The sequence below is a fragment of the Lutra lutra genome, chromosome 9 (genome assembly GCF_902655055.1).
Source record: "Lutra lutra chromosome 9, mLutLut1.2, whole genome shotgun sequence".
In the NCBI taxonomy this organism is placed as follows: Eukaryota; Metazoa; Chordata; class Mammalia; order Carnivora; family Mustelidae; genus Lutra; species Lutra lutra.
Window position 1 is genome coordinate 129,576,998 of NC_062286.1, and position 23,941 is coordinate 129,600,938.

Consider the following 23,941-nt stretch of genomic DNA (forward strand, 5'->3'; position numbering starts at 1 on the left):
GGGGAGCCTGCATCCCCCCACCCCCCCTCCCGGGCCTGCTTGTGATCTCTCTCTCTCTGTCAAGTAAATAAATAAAAACTTTGGGGGAAAAAAAAGTAAATCTCTTTAAGAGCCTCAATTTTCATATCTGTGCCTACCTCTCTGGGTGGTGGTGAGATTTTTTTTTAAATTTTTAAAAAATTTATGTGACAGAGGTCACACATAGGCAGAGAGGCAGGCAGGCAGAGAGAGAGGAGGAAGCAGGCTCCCTGCTTAGCAAAGAGCCCGATGTGGGACTCGATCCAATGACCCTGGGATCATGACCTGAGTCAAAAGCAGAGGCTTTAACCCACTGAGCCACCCAGGCACCCTGGTGGTGAGATTTTAAATAAAGTATGTAACATTCTGGGGCGCCTAGGTGCCTCTGTCTGTTAAGCTGCCACCTTTTGATTTTGGCTCAGGTCATGATCTCGGGATCCTGGGATGGAGCCCCACATCTGGCTCTGCGCTCAGTGGGGAGTCTACTTTAGGATTCTCTTCCTCTCCCTCTGCCCATTCCCCCCCAACTCACTCTCTCTAAAATAAATTAAGTAAATCTTTTTTTTTTTTAGATTTTATTTATTATTTATTTGACAGACAGAGATCACGTTAGGCAGAGAGGCAGGCAGAGAGAGGGGGAAGCAGGCTCCCCGTGGAGCAGAGAGCCTGATGTGGGGCTCGATCCCAGGACCCTGGGATCATGACCTGAGCCGAAGGCAGGGGCTTTAAGTCACTCAGCCACCCAGGCGCCCCAGCAAATCTTTTTTTTTTTTTTTTTTTAAAGTATATGGGGCTCCCGGGTGGCTCAGTCGGTTAAACATCTGACTTTGGCTCAGGTCACAATCTCAGGGTCCTGGGATAGAGTTCCACGACAGGCTCCCCACTGGTCCAGGAGGTTTGCTTATCCCTCTGCCCCACTGTGGTTCATGCACGTGTGCTGTCTCTCTCAAAACAAACAAACAAACATACAAACAAACTTACCAAATAAAAGTATGTAAAATGCTGGGCCAAGTACTTGGCACACTAAAGGGCTCAGTAAATGTCTCTGGTCTTCAGTATTAACTAAACAAAAGTGCTAGTATTAACAAACAAAAAGTGCTTTCCAGATATTAACTCACTGAAAACTCATAATGTCCTATAAGACAGGTTATCATTAACCCATTTTACAGATGAGGAAGTAGAGACCCAGAGAGGTTAAGGAACTTGCTCCAGTCAGTCTGGCTCCAGAGCCCCTGCTCTTAACCACTCCACTCACTTGTGTCTTTTCTTAAATGACCCCATTTAATCCTCACAGCAATTCCTTGAAATGGCTATCATCGCCCCTGTTTTATAGACTGGCAGACTGAGGTACAGTGGGAGGAACTAAATGGTCCAAGTAAGTAGACCACAGGACACCAGTTGGATTCCTCCCCAAGATGTCAACATGCCTAGCCTGGCTTCCCCTTCCCCCTCCCCACCTCCAGCTGTGTTTTCTTTGGATCCTTGCATGGCTTGGAGAAGCTGCGTCAGACTGTCTCCCCTCCTGACCATTCTCCCGCCCCCGAGGCACATCCAAGCTACCCCTCAGGAAGTGAACCCCCTTCCACTCTCTATAGCTCATGGACATGGAGGGGCCTGGGTTGGTCTCCCTGGGTGTGCCTGGGAACCAGTGACAGGGGGCGGAGTTGGAATGAGGGAAGAGCTCTCTGGGGGGGGCCCATGTCAGTCCAGGAGACTCTGATTACATCTCCCCAAACAGGCTGAATGACACATGGCGGGGCCAGACATTTACCAAATGGAGATATAAGAAACACAGGACTGGAGCTGTCTGAGTGCATCCAGCGCAGAGCTGCTTACTGCCTTTCTGTGGCTTCTAAAACTTGGACACTTGGCCTTTAGGTTTCTCCTTTTCTTTCCCATTTTTCTCCTTGAAGACCAGCTCCTTTTTCTGCGGATGGAGCCGGCCACCTGGCCCCCAAAGGATCTTCCAGGTTTCAAAGTCAAGGACTCCAACACTTCTCATGGAGCGTTGCTCCCCGGCTCCAGGGTGCTGTGCGTCCCTGTCCCTTGTACCTCTCCAGCTACTTGGCCTTGAGCAGCTCACTCATCCTCTGACTTCTCTCTTCTTCACGTTCAACCTCCCTGCCTGCTTCCATGCTTCTTGTAGCCTCTCGCTGACTCTGCCTCATGTGGGCCTCTTTCTTGATGGTTCTCTAAACTTCCTGTCCCTGCTTCTGTTAGCACTCAGCATGGGCTTCTCAGCCGCTCACTGCTTCGAGGAAGGTGTGGAAGGTCAGCGCTGCCTATATGTCTGGAGTTCATAAGCCAGAAATAGAAATTTCCAAGTAACTGAAGGGAGGGCGCTGCGAGCGGTAGTGACTTTTCCTTCTGAAGAAGATGATGGGTCACCATGGTCAGCCTGTGCTTTTGTCTTCGCGGGCCTTTCCAAAGGGTACAAGAAGTACCCAACACATTCCAGCACCCTGACTTTTTCTGGGATCCTCTGCTGCCACAGTCTCTGAGGGCCCAACATACACGGAGCCGGGAGTCAGGAGGACATCACAGCCCTCCGGCCTCCCTCCCTATTGCCACCCAGCTAGTGCTGTATTTCAGCACTGTCCCCACTGTGGTACCAAATTCTGCAGCTCTCCCAGGCTTCTCATCTCAGATCACAGGCCCCTCCTCGCCCAGATGCTCGAAGCTCACCCAGAAGCCGGGGAGTTATCCTTGAGTCTCTTACTTCCTGAAACCTCATGTCAGCAGATCCTGTGTCCCGAACTCCAAAAGGTGCTCCCTGTCCCCACCCCTACGCACACCTCTCCATTTGCACCAACATTAGTCTGGGCCATTTTCTTCTTTTACCTTGACAAGCAGTATCATCTCCCTGCATCACTGTTGCCCCTAAAGATCTAGCCTTCCTGCACCAACCACAGTGATGTTGAAAAAGCAGAAACGGTAGTTATTTTCCTACCCTGTTCAAAACCCTCGTTCAGGGGCACCTGGGTGGCTCAGTGGGTTGGGCCTCCGCCTTCGGCTCAAGTTATGGTCTCGGGGTCCTGGATTGAGCCCCACATCGGGCTCTCTGCTCAGCAGGGAGCCTGCTTCCTCCTCTCTGCCTGCCTCTCTGCCTGCTTGTGATCTCTCTCTCTGTCAAAGAAATAAAATATTTTATAAGAAACAAAAACAAAGCAAAGCCCTCATTCACTCCCCATCACACACAAAATAAGACCTGGACTCTGGCTACGAGCCCAGAAGGACTCCAGGCTGCCAGCTCCTTCCTACCTTCCTCTCCAACCATCTTCCACCAACGCCTGGACACCAGCTCACTCAGCCTCAAGCTTGCCCTTTATCCTTCCCTTCACCTGCTGCACTTTTGCAGACAGATTTTGCATGGTTAGCTTCCTTCATTCACTCGCGTCTCTCCTCAAGTGTCACCTGCCCTGGGAGGACCCTTCCCTATCACTTCCTTTTGTTCTGCTTCATTCTTTATTCGCTGTTTCTTCCAGCAGACTGTAAGTCCCATGGCTGTTTCCTCAGGCCCCAGCACAGGGTCTGGTACACAGAGAGTGGGTCTCCTTCAACGGGAGGAGATCTTATCATGGACTGAGCAGTACTGCCCTGACTGCCCCCTGAGCCTCTAAGCTCCCTGTGTTTCCTGCTAGCACCCCTCTCCTTACATCTTTCTGGGGTTTTCTGGAGCTGGCCTGCAGCCAGGAATGCCAGACTCTGCTAATCTCTTCAGAGGCCTGAACAATCCCTAAAGTCACAGCTGGGCGTGGGCATTGCTCCCTCGGTTTCTCAGCTGGCTGTACAGAAATCAGGACTCCCCGACCAAAGCCACTCCCAGGCCCCTTTTCCTCACCTTGCAATGGGCTGGGCTGCCCTGGGACTTCATGTGCCTTCATGGGAGGTACCTTGCCTCCCACCCTCAACCTCCTATGTTTCCTGGTGTGGGAGAGGCTGATGGCCAGCCTGAGGTCCCTCTCAGTGCCCCACAGGCCAGAACTTCTTGCCTGAAGTTAGATCACTGGTTCTCAACCCTCCCACACATTAGCAGCTTTTATTTAATTTATTTTTTTAAGATTTTATTTATTTATTTGACAGAGATCACACGGAGGCAGAGAGGCAGGCAGAGAGAGCAGGGGAAGCAGGCTCCCCGTCGAGCAGAGAGCCCCATGCTGGGCTCCATCCTAGGACCCTGGGATCATGACCTGAGCTGAAGGCAGAGGCTTTCAGTCACTGAGCCACCCAGGTGCCCCCACATTAGCAGCTTTTAAAATAGGGAGGGTTATGCTTTGTTTTGTTTTGAATGCCTATGGCCCCAAACCCTAAGACTCTGAGTTTTTCATTCCTTCTTTTTTTTTTTTTAAAGTAGGCTCCACACCCAGAATGGAGCCCAATGCCGGGCTTGAACTCACGACCCTGAGATCAAGACCTGAGCTGAGATCAAGTGTTGGACACTTAACCGACTGAGCCAGCCAGGTGCCCCTCTGATTTTTTTTTTTTTTTTTTTAAGTAGGCTCCACGCCCAACGTGGGGCCCAAGTCAGGACCCTGAGATCCAGAGTCACACGCTCCATGGTCTGAACCTGCCAGGCGCCCCCGTAGAACTCTGATTTAATTGGTTTGGGCTGAAGCCCAGGCATCAGTGGTTGTTTTTTTAAAAAAGCTCCTCGACAGGATATAATAAAAAAGACTGATAGTAACAAGCATCGGCAAGGACATGGAGAAATGAGGACCTTCACATGCTGCTGCTAAGGACATAGCGTAGTGAAGGGCTTTGCCAGTTTCTCATAAAGTTAAGCACACACTTAACTACATACACAGCAATTCCGCTTCTGGGCATCTACTCCACAAACAGGAAAACAAACGCTCACACCAAGACTTGCACACGGATGTTCATGGCAGCACCATTCCTAACAGCCAAAAAGTGGAGAACAACCCAAAGGTCCAGCACCCCATAAACAGATTAAATAGAACGTGCAGTATAGGTGCGGCGGGGGACCATTCAGCAGGAAAAAACAATGAACTACCGATCTGTGCAGAGACATGGCTAGTCTCAAATACAGGACGTGAAGTAAAGGGACCGAGGCAAACACTGCGTTCTGTATGGTTCCGTTATGCGAAAGGTCCAGGAAAAGCAACTCTATACAGATAGAAAGCAGAGTAGTGGTTATCCGGGTCTGGGGCATGGGAAGATGGGGTGATGGCAAACAGTCACGAGAGGTCTCTTCTGGGGTGATGGGAATGTTCTGAGTTGGGATGGCTGCACAGTGCTGTACATTTACTCAAAATCATTGAATGGTACATTTGAAACAGGTGACTCTCACGACATACATAAATTATTAAAGTTTTTTTTTATTTGCAAATGACATATCAGATAAAGGGCTAGTGTCCAAAATCTATAAAGAACTTAGCAAACTCTACACCCAAAGAACAAATAATCCAATCAAGAAATGGGCAGAGAGTGGGGCGCCTGGGTGGCTCAGTGGGTTAAAGCCTCTGCCTTCAGTTCAGGTCATGATCCCAGGGTCCTGGGATCGAGCCCCGCATCGGGCTCTCTGCTCCGCAGGGAGCCTGCTTCCCCCTCTCTCTCTGCCTGCCTCTCTGCCTACTTGTGATCTCTGTCTGTCAAAAAAAAAAATAAATAAAATAAATAAAAAAAAATAAAAAAAAGAAATGGGCAGAGGACATGAACAGACATTTCTGCAAAGAAGACATCCAGAAGGCCAACAGACACATGAAAAAGTGCTCCATATCACTCGGCATCAGGGAAATACAAATCAAAACCACCATGAAATATCACCTCACACCAGTCAGAATGGCTAAAATTAACAAGTCAGGAAATGACAGATGCTGGCGAGGATGCGGAGAAAGGGGAACCCTCCTACACTGTTGGTGGGAATGCAAGCTAGTGCAACCACTCTGGAAAACAGCATGGAGGTTCCTCAAAATGTTGAAAATAGAACTACCCTATGACCCTGCAATTGCACTGCTGGGTATTTACCCTAAAGATACAAACGTAGTGATCCGAAGGGGCACGTGCACCCGAATGTTTATAGCAGCAATGTCTACAATAGCCAAACTATGGAAAGAACCTAGATGTCCATCTACAGACGAATGGATAAAGAAGATGTGGTATATATACACAATGGAATACTATGCAGCCATCAAAAGAAATGAAATCTTGCCATTTGCGACGACGTGGATGGAACTAGAGGGTATCATGCTTAGCGAAATAAGTCAATCAGAGAAAGACAACTATCATATGATCTCCCTGATATGAGGGAGAGGAGATGCAACATGGGAGGTTGAGGGGGTAGGAGAAGAGTAAATGAAATAAGATGGGATTGGGAGGGAGACAAACCATAAGTGACTCTTAATCTCACAAAACAAACTGAGGGTTGATGGGGGGAGGGGGTTGGGAGAGGGGGGTGGGGTTATGGATATTGGGGAGGGTATGTACTATGGTGAGTAGTGTAGTAGTAGTAGTAGTAGTAGTATGCTGTGAAGTGTGTAAACCTGGCGATTCGCAGACCTGTACCCCTGGGGATAAAAATATATGTTTATAAAGCTGTAAAAAAAAAAAAAAAGAAAAGAAAGGATGAATACCCAAGTTTTGTAGCAACATGGACGGGACTGGAAGAGATTATGCTGAGTGAAATAAGTCAAGCAGAGAGAGTCAATTATCATATGGTTTCACTTATTTGTGGAGCATAACAAATAGCATGGAGGACAAGGGGAGATGGAGAGGAGAAGGGAGTTGAGGGAAATTGGAAGGGGAGGTGAACCATGAGAGACTATGGACTCTGAAAAACGATCTGAGAATTTTGAAGGAGTGGGGGGTGGGAGGTTGGGGGCACCAGGTGGTGGGTATTGTAGAGGGCACGGATTGCATGGAGCACTGGGTGTGGTGCAAAAATAATGAATACTGTTATGCTGAAAAAAATAAAAAATTAAAATAAAATAAAATTATTAAAGTTTTTTTTTATTATTAAGGTTTTTCCCACCAGGGTTGAGACCTCTGGGTTAGAAGCCAAGCGTCCTAGGAACCCAGTTGGTGTCCTCCCTCTTCCCCCTCTCTGGTCAAAGTTTCCTATGATTTCAGATGTTCATGAAGCTGCCAGCTGTCACCCTGGCTTCTTTTTTGGAGAAGTCTGGGATTTCATTCTGCAGACTCAGCTCATAGGAGGGTAAACATCCTGGTTCATGGCTGCTCTGCCCAAAGTAGTAAGAACCGGCATCAGAAAGGAATGGGTGAGGAGGGTGAAGGTGGCCCCCGCCCCCATCCTGAGATGATCCAGACACCACCTGGACATGCCAGGTGCTCACCCAGAACAGGGACTGAATTTGGGGCTCAGGACCCTGACTTGACCTGCACCTTCCCCGTTGCCTGGCAGTGCGCTCCGGCTGCTGAGTTCCCCCAACACGCCACGCCTTTCCACCCCTCTAGTCCTTGGGACGGGCTCTATCCTTGCCCACCTGGAAAGTCCTATCCTTCCAGCAAGAGTCAGCTCATTGCCCTCTTTTCTGAAGCCTTCTCTTTTGCAGGGGCCACCCCCCTGGTCAGCCCAGCTGAGCCCTTATCTCCCTGTAGCAGAGGGTTTCTTCCTGTTCTGTGTCTGCCTCCCCGCCTCCTCTGTGAGCAGCCTGAGGACAGAGTCTGTCTTATTTATCTTTGGTTCTGAAGGTTCTGGGGTGGGTCCCACCTCATACCGGGCCCAGCTGGAAGAAGAAATGGTGGGGAACCAGACACCACATCAGACACTTAAAGGACCAGAAAGGCTAGAGGAAACGCCCCACTCCCCTCGTCTATTCTTGGCCTAAATGGCTTCTCTCATTTGGCCCCAGAATGGCCAGAGAGCCACTCCCAGTGGAAACCACAGTTTGGGATGAAGACTTTCTTCTGCAGCTTTCCTAGGGCCAGGCCCACTGACCTTGGAAACGGCTTCAGTGTTATTTAAATGGCAGAGAAGAGTCTATGGGCAGCTCTGGCTGGACCTGGGTGGGGGCAGCCTGAATCAGGATCACGCTGGAGCCTCCCTGCCCCGACCGCCAGGACCTCAGGGGTTGGGATGTGTGGTTCCCTCTCAGCAGCTTCCTACTGTAGTGGCAGAGAACAAGGGGGTGAAAGTATGTGGAAGCCTGAGCCTGGATGTTTATGTTTCTGCTTTAATATGCAGCCTAGGCTGAGGTCCTCAGAGGCTCTGCCAGCAGGTTCCCAGCCAGGACTGGCTAAAGCTGGAGGAGCCCTGATTATCTCAACCACCTCTCCCAACTCACTAGGCTTCTTCAGGAAAGTTGATGGAGTGCTTGAAAGCCCCAGGATCTTTGCTTGACCTGCTCATCCCTATCTTGGGAGTAGCGGACTCCAGGCTGCTGGCAAGGACTCTGCCACGGCAAGCAACTTCTGCTTTTCTTGGCATCTCAGAGGGCACTGCCTTGGTGTCCCCACCACAGAAACCAGAGCCTGGAATAGAAACAGGGATACCTGGAAAAAATCACCCAGGCTTCAACCCAGTGTGGTCTGTCCATGGTCAACAAATATTTACAGAGGGTTAGGCACAGCACTGGGTATGGGTGCTACAGATGTGAACAAGCCCCAGCCCCACCCTTAAGCAGTCCACTGAGCACAGGCTGCTGTAGGAATACAGAAGAGGGGGACTGACCTAGCCTGGTTCAGTGAAGGCTTCCTGGAGGAGGTGACACCTAAAGTAAGACTTGAAGAGGGCACCAGGGTGGTTCAGTTGGTTAGGCATCTGACTCTTGGTTTTGGCTCAGGTCATGATCTCAGGGTTGTGAGACCGAGCCCCTCATTGGGCTCCATGCTTAGCAAGGAGCCTGCTTGAGATGCTCCTTTACCTTCTGCCCCTACCTCCCTTCTCTCATATAAAAAATAAATAACCTTTTTTTTTTTTAAAAGATTTTATTAATTTGACAGACAGAGATCACAAGTAGGCAGAGAGGCAGGCTGGGGATGGGGGGGAAGCAGGCTCCCTGCCGAGCAGAGAGCCCGATGTGGGACTTGATCCCAGGACCCTGGGATCACGACCTGAGCCGAAGGCAGTGGCCTAACCCACTGAGTCACCCAGGCGCCCAAAAATAAGTAAAATTTTAAAGTAAGACTTGAAGGCTGAATGAGTCCAATTGGGGAGAGAGTGAGAGCAAACAACATATGCAAAGGCCCAAGCTCAAAGAGAACCTGGCACCTTTGGGGAAATTGCACGTAGTTTGTGAAGGCTGGGGTCTGATGAAGGAGAGGTCTTTTGAAGGTCTGGATCATGAATAACATGAATGTATGTAAAGTGTTAGACACAGTCCATACTCAACGCTCTGCCATGGTAGCTCCCCTTATAATTACGACCTTGTAAACCAAGTTAAGGGTTTGGGAATTCATCCTGCAGTCAGTGGGGAGATATTCAAGGGTTTTAAGCCCAGGGTGACGTGAACAGATTTTCCATATGACCAGATTTAAAGAGATCTCTGTGACTGGAGGGGGCATTACGGATTATGAGAGAAGCAAGGGTGGAGGACAGGAAGAGCAGTTTGGAGAATGGTTTTAGTATTCACTCATCCATTCAAATATTTACATACTTAATGGCTTAGCTCATTTATTTAAATATAATAATTTTGTTGTTATTATTATCTATAATTCATTCAGAAAGAAGGTATGGGGTGGGGGGCTTCAAATATCTCCCAACAGTAGAGTAGATAAATATCCATTGGAAGACAGAATACAGCAATGAAAATGAACTATAGCTACATGCAACAACATAAATGGGTTTTCCAAGTCCAATGTCGAGCAAAAGAAGGCCAACACAACAGGGGACTGTAGAATTCCATCTGTATACAGTTCAAGGAACAGGCAAAATGAAACTGTAGTGTTTAGGGATACACGCTTCCGTGGTAAAACTACACAAGCAAAGAAGTGATTACCACAAAATTAGTGGTGATTCGTGCATCCGAATGTTTATAGCAGCAATGTCCACAATAGCCAAACAATGGAAAGAACCTAGATGTCCATCAACAGATGAATGGATAAAGAAGATGTGGTATAGGGGCGCCTGGGTGGCTCAGTGGGTTAAACCTCTGCCTTCAGCTCGGGTCATGATCCCAGGGTCCTGGGATAGAGCCCCACATCGGGCTCTCTGCTCAGCAGGGAGCCTGCTTCCCCCTCTTTCTGTCTGCCTCTCTGCCTACTTGTGATCTCTCTGTCAAATAAATAAAATCTTAAAAAAAAAAAAGACATGGTATAGATCTACAATGGAATACTATGCAGCCATCAAAAGAAATGAAATCTTTTTTTTTTTTTTAAAGAAATGAAATCTTGCCATTTGCGACGACGTGGATGGAACTAGAGTGTATTATGCTTAGCAAAGTAAGTCAATCAGAGAAAGAATTATATGATCTCCCTGATATGAGGAAGTTGAGAGGCAATGTGGGGGGTTTGGGGGGTAGGAAAAGAATCAATGAAACAAGATGGGATTGGGAGGGAGACAAACCATAAGAGACTCTTAATCTCACAAAACAAACTGAGGGTTGGGGGGGTCGGGGGGGTTGGTTATGGACATTGGGGAAGGTATGTGCTATGGTGAGTGCTGTGAAGTGTGTAAACCTGGTGAGTCACAGACCTGTACCCCTGGGGCTAATAATACATTGTATGTTAATTTTTAAAAATTAAAAAAAATAAAAAATAAAGGAAAATACAACAAATAAAAAAAAAATAACTAGTGGTGATTATGCTGTTCTTGATGATACCTTGACTGAGTGATGTTCATATGGGTCTTTGCTCTGTGACAGTGCATCAAGGTTTACATTTCCATTTTGTGCACTTTTCTGTATGTGTGCTATTCTCTCTTTTCTTTTTTAATATTTATTTGACACAAAGATAAAGAGTAGAGGCAGGGGGAGCCGCAGGCAGAGAGAGAGAGGGCGAAGCAGGCTGAGCAGGGAACCTGATCCGGCTCCATGGAAGGACCCTGGGATCCTGACCTGTGCCGAAGGCGGACGGTTAACCGGCTGAGCTTCCCGAGTGAACTGGTGCCCTGTTAAGGGAGGCTTGGCTTCACCTACTGGGCCTATACGGGGCCGGTTTGTTTTTGGAGGGCTCAGATCTTCTCGGAGCAATCCTCATAACCCCGTGAGGCGATAACACCTAACGTTTTTAAAGGCCAGGTACCACATGTGCTGGGTACTTCACAGGCCTAGTTAATTCTCTCCAAACCTTTACAAGGCAGGTGGACTTACCTTCCATTAGAGGAAACCAAAGCTCAAAGAGGTCGAACAGCTCCCTCAAGGCCACACATCTAGGATGATGGAGCACGGCTCTAAACTTAGCCCGACTGATGAATTCCCTACTTCCTACTGCTGCTTCCCGTTTTGGTGGCACTCCCCCAACCCCACCCGGCTGCACCGGGCTAGGCACAGTGCCTGGTCTGGGAAGCGCCAGACCAACAGCAGGTGGCAACCTTGTGTTCCTTTCAAGCTCCTGCTGAGAGGTCAGTTTAGTAAAGCGGCCCGGGGGCGGTGGAGCTAACGGGTCGCTTTGCCCCTACCCAAGAATCCCGCAGGGAGTCGGGCGTGGGGTACCTAGCAACTGCATCTCCTGCTGGGCTAACTTTGGTGGCCGGTCTGAGCTCTCAGCGAGGCTTAGCACCTCAACTAGTAGCCACAGGCATGTCAGTGTTGGGAGAGCCCCTCTGATGCTTTTAGTTAATAATTTCCTAAATTTGCCAAAGCCGTTTACTATGTCACCTGCGGCTGTTTTGAGTTTCTCCTACTCAAGCGCACTTAGAACTTATGTAGCCTCACTATGGGCGAAGGTTCGATTTGCATGCATCCTGGATATGGAAAACAGCTGGAAAGCATTCTTGGCACAAGAGAGGTCAAGCGACTGGACGTTGAAGGGGCAGAGCCCAGCCGGAGCTAGGACCCGGGTCCCTGCTAACGCCCAGAGCAGCGTCACCACAACTCCGCCCCCGGGTGGGCGTCTTTGCAGAGCGCCCGCAGGTTCCCAGCCCGCCCCGCGCCCCCCGGTGCGCATTCTCAGTCCGGTCCCGGCGGTGCACCTCCCACCCGGGTCCTCCATCCCCCGCGGGTGTGCTCGCGGGGGGAAACTGAGGCTGGGAGCGTGCTTCTGAGCACGTTCTTTCCTCAGCCCACACCCCACAAACTGCAAAGCTGCCGTGCCCTCCCGAGACCCGCATGGAACAGCAGGGAAGAGCGGGAGGAAGGGGAGGGGGCCGAAAGCAAGCAGGGTCTGTGGAGTCGGCCGGTCCTGCCACACTCAAGATGGCGGCGCGACAGCGGCAAGGTCCCTCAGAGGCGGTACCAGCGCATGCGCAGCGCGGAGTCCCGGCCCGGGACACAAGATGGCGGCAGCGGCGCTGGGGAGGGCGAGGCGGAGGCGGCAAAACGGGAGGTCGAGCAGAACGTGTAGCCGCGTCCCCGCGAGTCCGCTCCGGGCAGGTAAGAGCCCCAGGAAGCCATGGTCCCGCGGCGAGCCGCTCCGGGGTCCGGGGATCCGAAGCCGGGCAGCGGTGGCCTCTGTGGCGCTTTCCGCTCGGGGCCACCGCTTGCCCTATCTCTGCCGCCGCCGCCATCTTAGGCCCGCGGGTGGGCGGCCAGACCGGTGGCTTCGGTGAGGGAGGTGGGCCCGGAGAGCGCGGGCGGAGCGGCCTCTAGGGCCCCTCCGCTGCTGCCGCCGCCACCGCCTTTGTGTCGGGCTCCGACTCTGAGTCGCCTCAGCCCGGGGGCGGGAGCGCGCGGTGGGGCGGGGGGCGGAGCCCGGGAGATGGGCTGGCGCGCGCGCGCCAAACAGCCCGCCCCCGCTGGGGTGGGGGGGAGGGGAAAATGTGCGCGCGCTCGGGTGGGGGGGGAGCCTCCTCATTGAGCGTCCCTCGCGCCTGCGCACTTTGCAAGTCCTTTGACTCCGCCCTCCTGATTCAGAGGGGTTCTGATTGGTGCATTACTGAGATGGTCCCGCCCCATCTTTCTCCAATAACCGGGTTCTTTTCCTTCTCGTGCGTTCCTCCGGTTGCGCAGATACAGTTGTTTATTAAGGTGGTCGGCCCTGTGAAACTGCGGTATGCGCGGGGGCCGGGAAGCCTTTGGAAAATAAAAACTTTATCTTGATAATAGAGTTATTTCTTACTTAAAGTGTACAATACGCTAGACTCTACGTACAGAGACCATAGAGGTCGAATGAGTCCTGTTTATAAGTCGGAAGGCGTTAGACGGACCTGGACCCCGGGTCTGCCCAAACCCAGAGCAGGTTCTTCGGTCATCGACCTGCTACTCCCAAATCACCTGGGAAATTAGGAAAAATTATTTAATCGTAAAAAATTGGTCAAGGTTTGAAGCGGTGTAAAATTTGTCATCGCGTTTCCTGGTCCCGCCTTTTGGGGTGTGTTTAAGAAACACGAATTCTTGTGTATCTCCCCTCCCCATTCCTGACTCCTAGGACGTGAAGTGAGGGACAGGAATCTGAATTGTTTTACAAGCCCTCGTGATGCCCAGTCGCTTTGAAAAAACTCCAGTGTCCTCATTTGGCCTCTAAGCTGTGCTGTTCTCGCTGCCTCTGCGTAGTTCAGCTAAGGAGTGCATCAGTGTCACAAGATAATTTGTTGGGGAAACTGTCAATGAAAGTGGACATATCGTGTTACATAATCCATTAGCATGTATGATTATTATTGTGGTTTTAAAGGATTGACTTTTTTCCCCTCACTGTGGGTGGCTTGGTAGTGCCCCCCCCCATCTGATATGTACAGTTGCCCCTTGATCAACACAAGGGTTGGGGCACTGATCGTGGCTCAGCTGGAAATCCCAGTAGAACTTTGGACTTCCCACAGCTTTACTAAGAGCCTACTGTGGACCGGAAGACTTACTGGTAACATAGGTAGTGGATGAACATGGGTTTTGTACATTATGTGTATTATACAGTGTATTCTTACAATAAAGTCAGCTAGGGAAAATCAGATGTTACTGAGAAAATCATAAGGAAGTGTAAATACATTTATAGCAGCACACTGCGATGAGAAAACTGCATGTAAGTGGACCCACTCTGTTCAGACCTGGGTCGTACAAGGGCCAAATGGTATGTCCGCTTTTCTCTTGTCTTAGGGATAATTTGTTTGATAGAAGCAGTTACACAGTTTTTGGGGTCCGGTGTGCAAAATGAAAACATGGGCTCTCTTGTTAAAAACTTTTTTTTTTTTTTTAAGATTTTATTTATTTATTTGACAGAGACACAGCAAGAGGGGAACATAAGCAGAGGGAGTGGGAGAGGGAGAAGCAGGCTTTCTGCCGAGCAGGAAGCCCGATGCGGGGCTTGATCCCAGGACCCTGGGATCATGACCTGAGCCGAAGCAGACGTTTAACGACTGAGCCACCCAGGTGCCCCCCCTTGTTAAAAACTTATTAGAAACTTCAAGACAGCAACTGTAGAGCCTGAAACCAGGCGTAGGGCCCTCCACAACACAGGGCTTGTGTGCCTGCAGGCTGCAAGTCTGAAGGTGAAGCTTTCGGTTTGCAGAATTTGAGAAGTATCATTTTCATCCCTTAAATCCCCAGATCTCCCACAGTGTTCCTTGCCCTGGGGGCTCCCAACTTGCTCCTCGTCATTGCCTCTCTTGCGGCTGTCCCTGTGCTGCAGCATTTCACAGGTTTGTGACTCTCTCTTCTGTTTGCTCTGCAGTTGCTGATGCAAGGAATTTCCTGGGCCCCCGTCCACTCCACTGCTGACCAGCCCACCCACCTGCGCTGAGCCCTCCTGCAGGCCTCCCCCCTGCCTCTGTGGGACCCTGTGACGTGGGGGTCCATCTGATCGGAGAAGAAAACCCTCTCATGCTAGCGTTGCAGACCCCAGAGGGTGAGAAAAAGAGGGACCTTTTTCAGGCTTGAGACATATGGGCTCAGCCCCAAAGCACCAGGAATCCTTCCTCCCCAGAGAATCAAGCTTTTTATCCCCTCGGTTAGTGGTTCTGAACCTTTTTGTTATCACGGCCCCTTCTGGTTGTATGTATGTCCTCTTGCTTCGTGCATTTTTACTGCCAAACTGTACCGACAAGTAACCGTTTGCTTTTCCCTTTCCAAATTAACGAAGACATCTATGACTGAGTGTACAAATAAAATTAATGTCCCAGTGATTCCTATGATGTTGTCAACAGCCAATCAGAGCTTCTGATCATCATGAGATAATCAGTGTGACCACAAGGAGTTGATAAAATTTCAGCAAGCAAAGATAACTGATGTTTCAACATGCTTTTGTGCCTTTTTGTGGGTAAATGATTTCTTGGGGTGTTGTGACATATTGAGAACAACTTTGGGATCACAATCCAATCTTGGTTGGGCACCTAGGAGTCTAACAGCCAGATTAGGAAATCACTGGCCACCGAGGCTTGTGCTGGATGTACTGGTTGGGTGTCATGGAGAATACAAATCCGAAGGAGCTGACCTGCTTCCTGGTATTTAAAGTAGATTTTCACCTGGGAATTAGGAAGGACTGAATTAGATATTTCTTCTCAGTCCCACTGGTTTCTTCAGCAACAGATTGTTTCCTGCCCTGAAGCACAGAATGAGGCAGCCACTTAGATGCCATGTCCCCTCCAGGCTGCACTCTGTTCCAGTTAGATTTTATTGGATAGGAACAGGAAAGAGGAGGATTTACTGTTCTTTTTTGGTGGGAATAGCTTCTCAAGGGCAGACCCTGTTCTGTCTTCTGTGCCACTCTGTGCTTTGGAAATATTTGCAGAATGAATAGAGTTCCTATTGGGTCCAGGGACCCTGCTGAGCACTCGACAGTCGTGAACTGGACCCAGTTCCTAGCCCTGGGAGTTCTGATCATCTGATGGGTAGACAAACCCCGCTGACAGGATTGAGTGCCACAGTGGAGGTATTCATGGCCCTGCAGAGGGCCTCTGACCACCCTGCTTGGGATGGGGGGTGACATTGGAGAGTCCAGGAATGCTTCCTGGAACATGGAACATCATGACAAGCCAGGTGGGGAATTGGGGAGAGTATGTCAGGAAGAAGGAGCAACAGGAGTGCACCCATTTTCTAGTTGAGGGAACTGCGACTTAGATCCCAGGGCTCCTCTGGTACCACACCAGCCCTCCAGGGACAGGACTGGATTGATATCTTCACATCTGCAAGTGGTCACTGGGGCTCTCAGTGGATTGTAATGGGTGGGTGTCTGGGTGGAGCTGACGTCCGTGTCCTGCTGGCCTGATACCCTTCGGTCCTCTGTGTGGCAGGTCCGGTGTGGGTGCTGAGATGGCCAATGAGAATCACGGCAGCCCCCGGGAGGAAGCGTCCCTGCTGAGTCACTCCCCAGGCACCTCCAATCAGAGCCAGCCCTGTTCTCCAAAGCCCATCCGCCTGGTGCAGGACCTCCCAGGTACTGGCGAGGGGCAGGGTAGGGTGGCGGGGTAGGAAGGATGTCTCAGGAGCAGCGCTGACCCCAGCTGGGTTCCGTGCTTGTTTGCAGAGGAGCTGGTGCATGCGGGCTGGGAGAAGTGCTGGAGCCGGAGGGAGAACCGTCCCTACTACTTCAACCGATTCACCAACCAGTCCTTGTGGGAGATGCCTGTGCTGGGCCAGCATGACGTGATCGTGAGTGCCAGCCCAGGGAAGGGCTCCCAAGCAGCTTCTAGCGTCTGGGCCTTCCTCAAGTCTATCTTGAGCATCTGTTATGTGCCTAGCCCCATCTTGGGACCTGGGGATACAATGACACACAGACACAGCCCCCGCCCTCATGGAACCTACACTCAAATAGGGGAGATTGACACGTAAAGAATTGATTGTAATCGTGTGTGATCCTGAACTTGAACTCCATGTTGGGCACTGTGCCTGTGGTGCAGTTGTGAGCAACTGGTCCTGCCCTTGTACGCTCAGGGGGCCCACAATCTGCTGAGGAGCCAGTAGGATCACAGTGTGGCACATGCGTGAAGACTAGCATTGGATTGCACCAGGGGCCCTGGTCTGCTCATGGGGAGGGGAGGGGACAGGGCATGCTTCTCCTTGAATTAGCATTTAAGGTGACAAAGTTAGTGAACTGAAAGTTGTCAGAGGGGAGAAGCACGTTCTAGGAGCAGAAGTGTCCACATGAGGGGGCTATCTGGCAGGAACATGGGCTTCTGGATCCCTATCAGGTAGGGCAGACTTTCCTTACTGGGCATAATCAAGCAGGTTGGCACCCCCATTTTGCAGATGAAGACACTGAAGTTCAGAGATGGGGAATGACTGGCCCAAGATTTGAGCCAGTAGGAGGCAGAACTGGACTCAAACTTGATGTGACTTTAGGGCCACCCTGCCTGCTATCACTCATTCTCAGCGTCACCAAAGGAATTTCATCCATAGGGCCTTGCTCTTTAAAAAAAAAAAAAAAAAAAAAAGAATTTCTTGAGTTTTTCCCTTTATTCCTCTTATTCTCGTGTTTAAGGAGGAGAAGTTAACATGTACAGAGGGTTCCTCTCATGCCAGATGTCCTATTAAACTGTGGTCATATTCACGGACTCACTGAATCATTTTCCCAACAGGAGGTTGGGCCATTGTGACGGTGAGGGAATTAGGAAGGGCTGTAACTCTCCCAAGGTCCCACAACTATAAGAGGCAGGCAGGAGTGGAACCCAGTGCTCTTTCTGTATCCTCGCCCCCTTTGCTCTTGGAACAGTAGGAGCAGGGGCAGGAGGGCATCAGGATTCCGTATTCGTGGGACTCCTAAGCCACTAGCCCTGGTTGCAACTGTGCTGGTCTCCCTCCACCAGTCGGACCCTTTGGGGCTGAATGCGACCCCACTGCCCCAAGACTCAAGCTTGGTGGAAACCCCCCCGGCTGAGAACAGGCCCCGAAAGCGGCAGCTCTCGGAAGAGCAGCCAAGCGGCAATGGTGTAAAGAAGCCCAAGGTGAGCATCTGCGGGCTGTGAGGGCGTGGCTGGTAAGCGGCTGCCCCAGGCGGGCAGCCAACAGGTTCCCTGTGAGGGCTGGGCAGTGGCAAGTCGGTCAGGAGGGGGCCTGGGGCACAACTCACCACTTTGCCAGTGCAGTAGCCGTAGGCTGGCTCTCCTGACCCTGGTGCCTTTTACTTTTTTGCTCTAGATTGAAATCCCTGTGACACCCACAGGCCCGTCGGTGCCTAGCTCCCCCAGTATCCCAGGAACCCCAACGCTGAAAATGTGGGGGACATCCCCTGAAGATAAACAGCAGGCAGCTCTCCTCCGACCCACTGAGTGAGTCCCTGCCGATCGACTTGGGGGCATCCAGTGTCGATGTGGTCTGGGACCGTGGGGTATGGCGGCAGGCGGGGCACCCCTCCTTCCTTGCCTCTACTTTCTTCTTCACTCCTTTCTGTGCCCCAAGGGTGTACTGGGATCTGGACATCCAGACCAACGCTGTCATCAAGCACCGGGGGCCTTCAGAGGTGCTGCCCCCGCACCCTGAGGTGGAGCTGCTTCGCTCCCAGCTCATCCTCAAGCTTCGGCAGCACTACCGGGAGCTGTGCCAGCAGCGAGAGGGTAACTGCCTGTGGGCCTCTGGACCCTTGTTTCCACCCACCCTTAGCCAAGAACTGGGCTTGGGAATGACGCAGCAGAACCTAGCAGTTGAGCACGTAGGCTTGCTGGAGCCCCAGGTTTGCTAACTGCTTACGGAAAGGGGGTCTGGCATCCGTAACTGCAAAAGCCATCATTAGCACTTCCAGAATGCCTGCCGTCTGTCAGGTATGTGTGAAGCCTTCTCATGTGTCTGTAAGAGGGCATGAAAACCAGAGTACCTGGACCTTGCAGCATTGCTACAAGGAGGAAGTGGAATGGGAAGTCCTCAGTAAGCTGCGGCTTTTATTCGTTAGTAAAGAAGCCTGCTTAACTCGCTGAAATGGTGTTTCTCCTTTTTCCTTTTACCCTAAGTAACATTTACTAACTCTAGAAAATTCGTGATTCTCAGTACCTGTGGAGGAGTTGCCTAGAGGCGGGGCTCCTGACGGAACAGGCCGGGCCATTTACTGCTTCCCCTCCGGTGCCCGCATGCCCCCGTGGACTGGGCCCGTGTGCAGGCTGCTGACTGAGCCAGACCTTCACCGGCCTGTCTGTCCCGCAGGCATTGAGCCCCCACGAGAATCTTTCAACCGCTGGATGCTGGAGCGCAAGGTCGTGGATAAAGGCTCTGACCCCCTGTTGCCGAGCAACTGTGAACCGGTTGTGTCACCCTCCATGTTTCGTGAAATCATGAATGACATTCCCATCAGGTACAGGTCCAGAGCTGGGGCCAACTTGGTGGGGCTGGGTGGGGGGCGGTGTTGGTGTGTGTGTGGCCATTCCTGTTTCAAAGGGCTCTTACTCTGCCTGCTCTTGGTCCCAGGTTATCCCGAATCAAGTTCCGGGAGGAAGCCAAGCGCCTGCTCTTTAAATACGCAGAAGCTGCAAGGCGGCTCATTGAATCCAGGTTTGTTCTCTCCTGTCCCCAGCAGGCTGGGTGTGTGATCAGAGTGGGGAGGTCCTGGGCTCTCTGGCCCATCTCATGGAGCTCGGCATCTTTGTGGCAGAAGGAGGCAGCTCCCAGAGGCAGCACAGGGGCTGTGAGGGCTGCCTTGATGCCCGAATGTCAGTGGGGGGTCAGGGGGAATAAGTGTGGAGCAGCTGCCCGACTGCTGGCTCCATCCCGCGCCCTCAACTGGCAGGAGTGCGTCCCCTGACAGCAGGAAGGTGGTCAAATGGAACGTGGAGGACACCTTCAGCTGGCTGCGGAAGGACCACTCTGCCTCCAAAGAGGACTACATGGTGAGTGGCCCCGGGTAAGGAGGCCGGTGGAAAGGCTCTGTGGCTCCTTCCTTCAGCTGCCTGCCTAGGCTGGGCAGGGGCCCCCAGCAGACCTTTGATGCTTGCCGGTCCCCAAACTTCTGCATGTAGAGAGGTTTGTCCAGGCTCCTGGCTCTGTCCTAAAGACGGTCTCCATTAAGGTTCTTAATGGAATCCTGTGCTCAGCCACACACCATAAGGAGCTGCCTTTTCTACTTAATGAATGTTGAACAGCTCCCCTGAATAGATTTTTGGACACAGATGGACGAACTGCTTTATCTTGGGTATGTGCACTCACCACAGCAAAGAGCTGGCACCAGACTGAATGCCCTGCTTTACGGCGTCCACAGTGATTCCATTTTCTGGCCCAGACCTGTCACTTCTTTAAGTCTCTACCAGCACTAGCAATGGGCTTTCTTTTCAGGACCATTTTTCACAAGAGGCAAGGTTTCGCACTTCACGATAGTAACTGTACTTGACACGTAGAGTGACAGAGGTAGGTGTACTCACTAGCCAGAGTGACTCATTTTCACTCATCACTTTCACACGTGTGATTCAGGAAAATAACAAATGCCTAGTTAAATCCTTGCCAAGTTGCTAAAAGCTGAGATTTCAAATCTGCAATGACCAAGGACCCTGTTTTGTCATGGTCTCCACCGTGGTAGATGGCAAGTGCTTTATGAGCGGGGACTTTATCTGGTTTGTCTGTCTCCCCAGCGGTTCTCATGGCACCTGGCACAGTGTAACTCCCATTATAGGTGCTGGCATTGACTGAACACTTGTTGTATGGCAGGGGCTCAGTTAAGCCCTTAATGGGAATGATCACATTTAATACTCAAACTGCCTTACCCGGTAAGTACTTTGTGTTCCCTTAACAGTGGAGGACTAAATTCAGAGATGACAAGGGACTTGTCCAAGTGACACAGCTACTGTGCTAGTAGCAGAGCTGGTATCAAAAACGAGGACTGCTGGAACCTACCAGCCCTCCCCCAGCAGCCCCCTGGAGCCCTGATCAGGAGTGTCTCCTCCAGGACCGCCTGGAGCACCTGCGGAGGCAATGTGGCCCCCACGTGTCAGCTGCAGCAAAGGACTCCGTGGAGGGAATCTGTAGTAAGATCTACCACATCTCCCTGGAGTATGTCAAACGGATCCGTGAGAAGCACCTTGCCATCCTCAAGGAAAACAACATCCCAGGTAGGGAGCCAATGGCAGGGAGCCAACTGTGAGGCCCCAACACTGCTTCCTGGGCCCTGACTGAGGGGACAAGCGAGGCTAGCCCTCCAGCCCACAGGCTGATTTCGGGGAGCCTGTTTCCCCCAGTAGTGTCTGGGGCAGCACCTGCTGTCTTGGGGCTCAGGGGCTTCAGCCCTCCTCTAGGAACTGGAGAAGGGCTGGGGGAAGGGGAAGGCAGAAGGTGGCGAATGTGGTGAAGACAGGCTGGGGGTAAGCAGTTAGGTGGACCTCTCCCCACACTGCAGTCTCATGCCTGGCCACAGGCTCAGACGTGAACTTGGGTAACTCTGAGTGCCTGGCCCAGAAAGCTCTAGGCCTAAGCAAGCGATGCAGCTCTTGCGCTGCCAGCTGCCTGGCTGTTAACGTTGTCACCAACCGTCTGAGCTGCATTCTGCTCCTCTATGGGACAAGACTTACCTCCCCTGGCTACTGGAACCCAGTGCACAGCAGGCATGGAGGCTGTCCGGGGTTTCGGGGTGAGAATTAGCAGAGCCGGGGCAGAGTGGCCTCTCACTGCTCTCCCTGCCCACAGAGGAGGTGGAGGCCCCAGAAGTGGAGCCCCGCCTGGTGTACTGTTACCCAGTACGGTTGGCCGTGTCTGCACCCCCCATGCCCAGTGTGGAGATGCATATGGAGAATAATGTGGTCTGCATCCGGTATAAGGGAGAGATGGTCAAGGTCAGCCGCAACTACTTTAGCAAGCTGGTAAGAGCTGGGGTCAAGGGGAGGCAGGTCCCCCCCAGGTGGGAGAGGGTAAGGCTGGCTCCTTCTGGAGCCAGCATCCTCGGCAGGAGGCCAGCGAGGAGGGAGGAGGCGCTGTTGAAGGCCTTTGCTCTCTGTCCCACAGTGGCTGCTTTACCGCTACAGCTGCATTGACGACTCTGCCTTTGAGAGGTTCCTGCCCCGAGTCTGGTGTCTCCTCCGACGGTACCAGGTAAGGGCCTGGGGCAGCAGGGGCGGGCTCCGCTGGAGGGCGGGGAGAAGGCTAAGGCCAGGGGGCTCACGGTGGCCACTGTGCAGATGATGTTTGGCGTCGGCCTCTACGAGGGGACAGGCCTGCAGGGATCGCTGCCCGTGCACGTCTTTGAGGCCCTCCACCGACTCTTCGGCGTCACCTTTGAGTGCTTCGCCTCGCCCCTCAACTGCTACTTCCGCCAGTACTGCTCTGCCTTCCCGGACACAGATGGCTACTTTGGCTCCCGCGGGTGAGAGCCGGGGGGCTGCTGGGACCCTTCTGCCCAGGCCCAGGAAGGACTCCTCTAGAGCAGAGATCCCATCTAGGCCAGCAACTTCCTAATGCTTTCGGGTTTGGGAATTGGGTGGTGTTGGGTGTAGTCTCTGCCTTCAGAACTCTTGCTGTGTGACCTCAGACTGGTCTCTATTTCCGGGAGCCTGATCGCCCCTAATCCAGCCTGCAGGTTTCTCGGTGAATTAGCCCAGGCTGGGGTAGGAGCACGTGGTCCAGGCACAGAGAGGCTCGGGAAATGGTACTTCAGACGTCGGAGACCTTTCAGACTCACTGGGAGGGTGGAGGGGAGTGAGCCTGGGTGAAAGGAGACCCAGCCTCCAGTTGGAAGACAGGCCTGAGCCAATAAGGGGGAAGGCTCAGCAGCTGGGAACTCCCAGCTGGGGCTTGTGCTTCGGTGTCTGAACTGGGTTTGAGTTCCTGCCCTTCTACTAAGTGGCTTGGTGGACTTGGCCTCCAAGCCTGAGCCTCTCCATCCTCAGCCCTTCAATGGAGTTGGCCACACCTTGTCCCAGGATGAATTCTGGGTTAATGTTGGCCTAGGGCCTGACCAGGGCCCATCCCTCCAACAACGTGGGGGCAGCACCCATTTCTGGTGGAGGGCCTGGGTCCTGGTAGGACTTAGAATGCTCACCTCTGTCCCCAGGCCCTGCCTGGACTTCTCCCCGCTGAGTGGTTCCTTTGAGGCCAACCCTCCGTTCTGCGAGGAGCTCATGGATGCCATGGTCTCTCACTTCGAGGTTGGTGTGCTGCTGTAGGTGGGGGGCAGGGGTGGCACGCAGGGTTGCCAGCCACCTGGAGGGCAGCCTTTGATGTCCACCCCGTGCCCCCTCCCGTAGAAACTGCTCGAGAGCTCACCAGAGCCCCTGTCCTTCATCGTGTTCATCCCCGAGTGGCGAGAACCCCCCACGCCGGCGCTCACCCGCATGGAGCAGAGCCGCTTCAAACGCCACCAGCTGGTCCTGCCTGCCTTCGAGCACGAGTACCGCAGTGGCTCCCAGCACGTCTGCAAGAAGTGGGTGCCCGGGGAGGGCGGGGGTGGGGTGGGGGAGGAGGGCCAGGCTGATCATGCCAGGCCGAGCCCCACCCTGAGCTGTTCCTTTGTCCACAGGGAAGAAATGCACTACAAGGCTGTCCACAACACGGCCGTGCTCTTCCTACAGAATGACCCCGGCTTTGCCAAGTGGGGGCCGACGCCGGAGCGGCTACAGGAGCTGAGCTCCGCCTACCGGCAGTCAGGCCGCAGCCATGGCTCTGGCTCCTCTTCTTCCTCGGAGAACAAGGACCGGGACTCGGGTCGCGAACAGGGCCCTAGCCGCGAGCCTCACCCCACTTAACACATCCTGCGGGGAGGAGGAGCCCCAGGGTGCTGGTATGGACTGCTGGGACTCGGGCCTCTTGGGGCTGAGCAGACCCCAGGACCCTCCCCCTGAGGTGGCAGCGGGACTCAGGCTGCCAGTGTCATAGGAAGATTATGGCTCTGCCAGGGCTCCCCCTCCCTGCCCGAACCCCCAACTCCTCACCTCAAACTCACTCCGACTCCTGTGTAAATAGGTCCCATCCTTTCCCTTCCTCCCCCCAATCCCAACCATCTTATCGCCATCTTGTTTCATTTGTAAAAGGAAATACAGAAACCCCTGTAAGAATGCGTGAGGGTCTTGAGGGCAGAGAAGGTG

General features: G+C 52.4%; 2 protein-coding genes across 4 annotated transcripts in view; one reads left to right on the forward strand and one right to left on the reverse strand.

Annotated features, from left to right (window-relative positions):
- The window catches only part of PLTP (phospholipid transfer protein), a 25,150-nt gene extending 13,323 nt beyond the window's left edge, over positions 1–11,827 (reverse strand). For both annotated transcript variants that reach the window (XM_047743967.1, XM_047743966.1), the window contains exon 1: positions 11,244–11,827. In XM_047743967.1, the coding sequence (XP_047599923.1) occupies positions 11,244–11,250 (7 nt within the window). In that variant the 5' untranslated portion in view covers positions 11,251–11,827. The remainder of the gene's footprint in view (positions 1–11,243) is intronic.
- Positions 11,828–12,246: 419 nt separating this feature from the next.
- PCIF1 (phosphorylated CTD interacting factor 1) lies at positions 12,247–23,908 on the forward strand. Of its 2 annotated transcripts, none has more exons than XM_047743959.1 (17): positions 12,247–12,464; positions 14,692–14,967; positions 16,250–16,392; positions 16,483–16,607; positions 17,762–17,899; positions 18,093–18,223; positions 18,354–18,508; positions 19,089–19,236; positions 19,350–19,433; positions 19,669–19,768; positions 20,818–20,980; positions 21,552–21,724; positions 21,867–21,953; positions 22,040–22,224; positions 22,912–23,005; positions 23,105–23,280; positions 23,377–23,908. In XM_047743959.1, the coding sequence occupies exons 2-17, from the start codon at positions 14,903–14,905 to the stop codon at positions 23,600–23,602; spliced, it is 2,193 nt and encodes a 730-aa protein (XP_047599915.1). In that variant the 5' UTR covers positions 12,247–12,464; positions 14,692–14,902; the 3' UTR covers positions 23,603–23,908. The 2 variants fall into 2 exon arrangements, with proteins under 2 accessions (XP_047599915.1, XP_047599916.1); XM_047743960.1 differs by having other exon boundaries at positions 12,249–12,464; positions 14,692–14,865.
- The last annotated feature ends 33 nt before the right edge of the window (positions 23,909–23,941 follow it).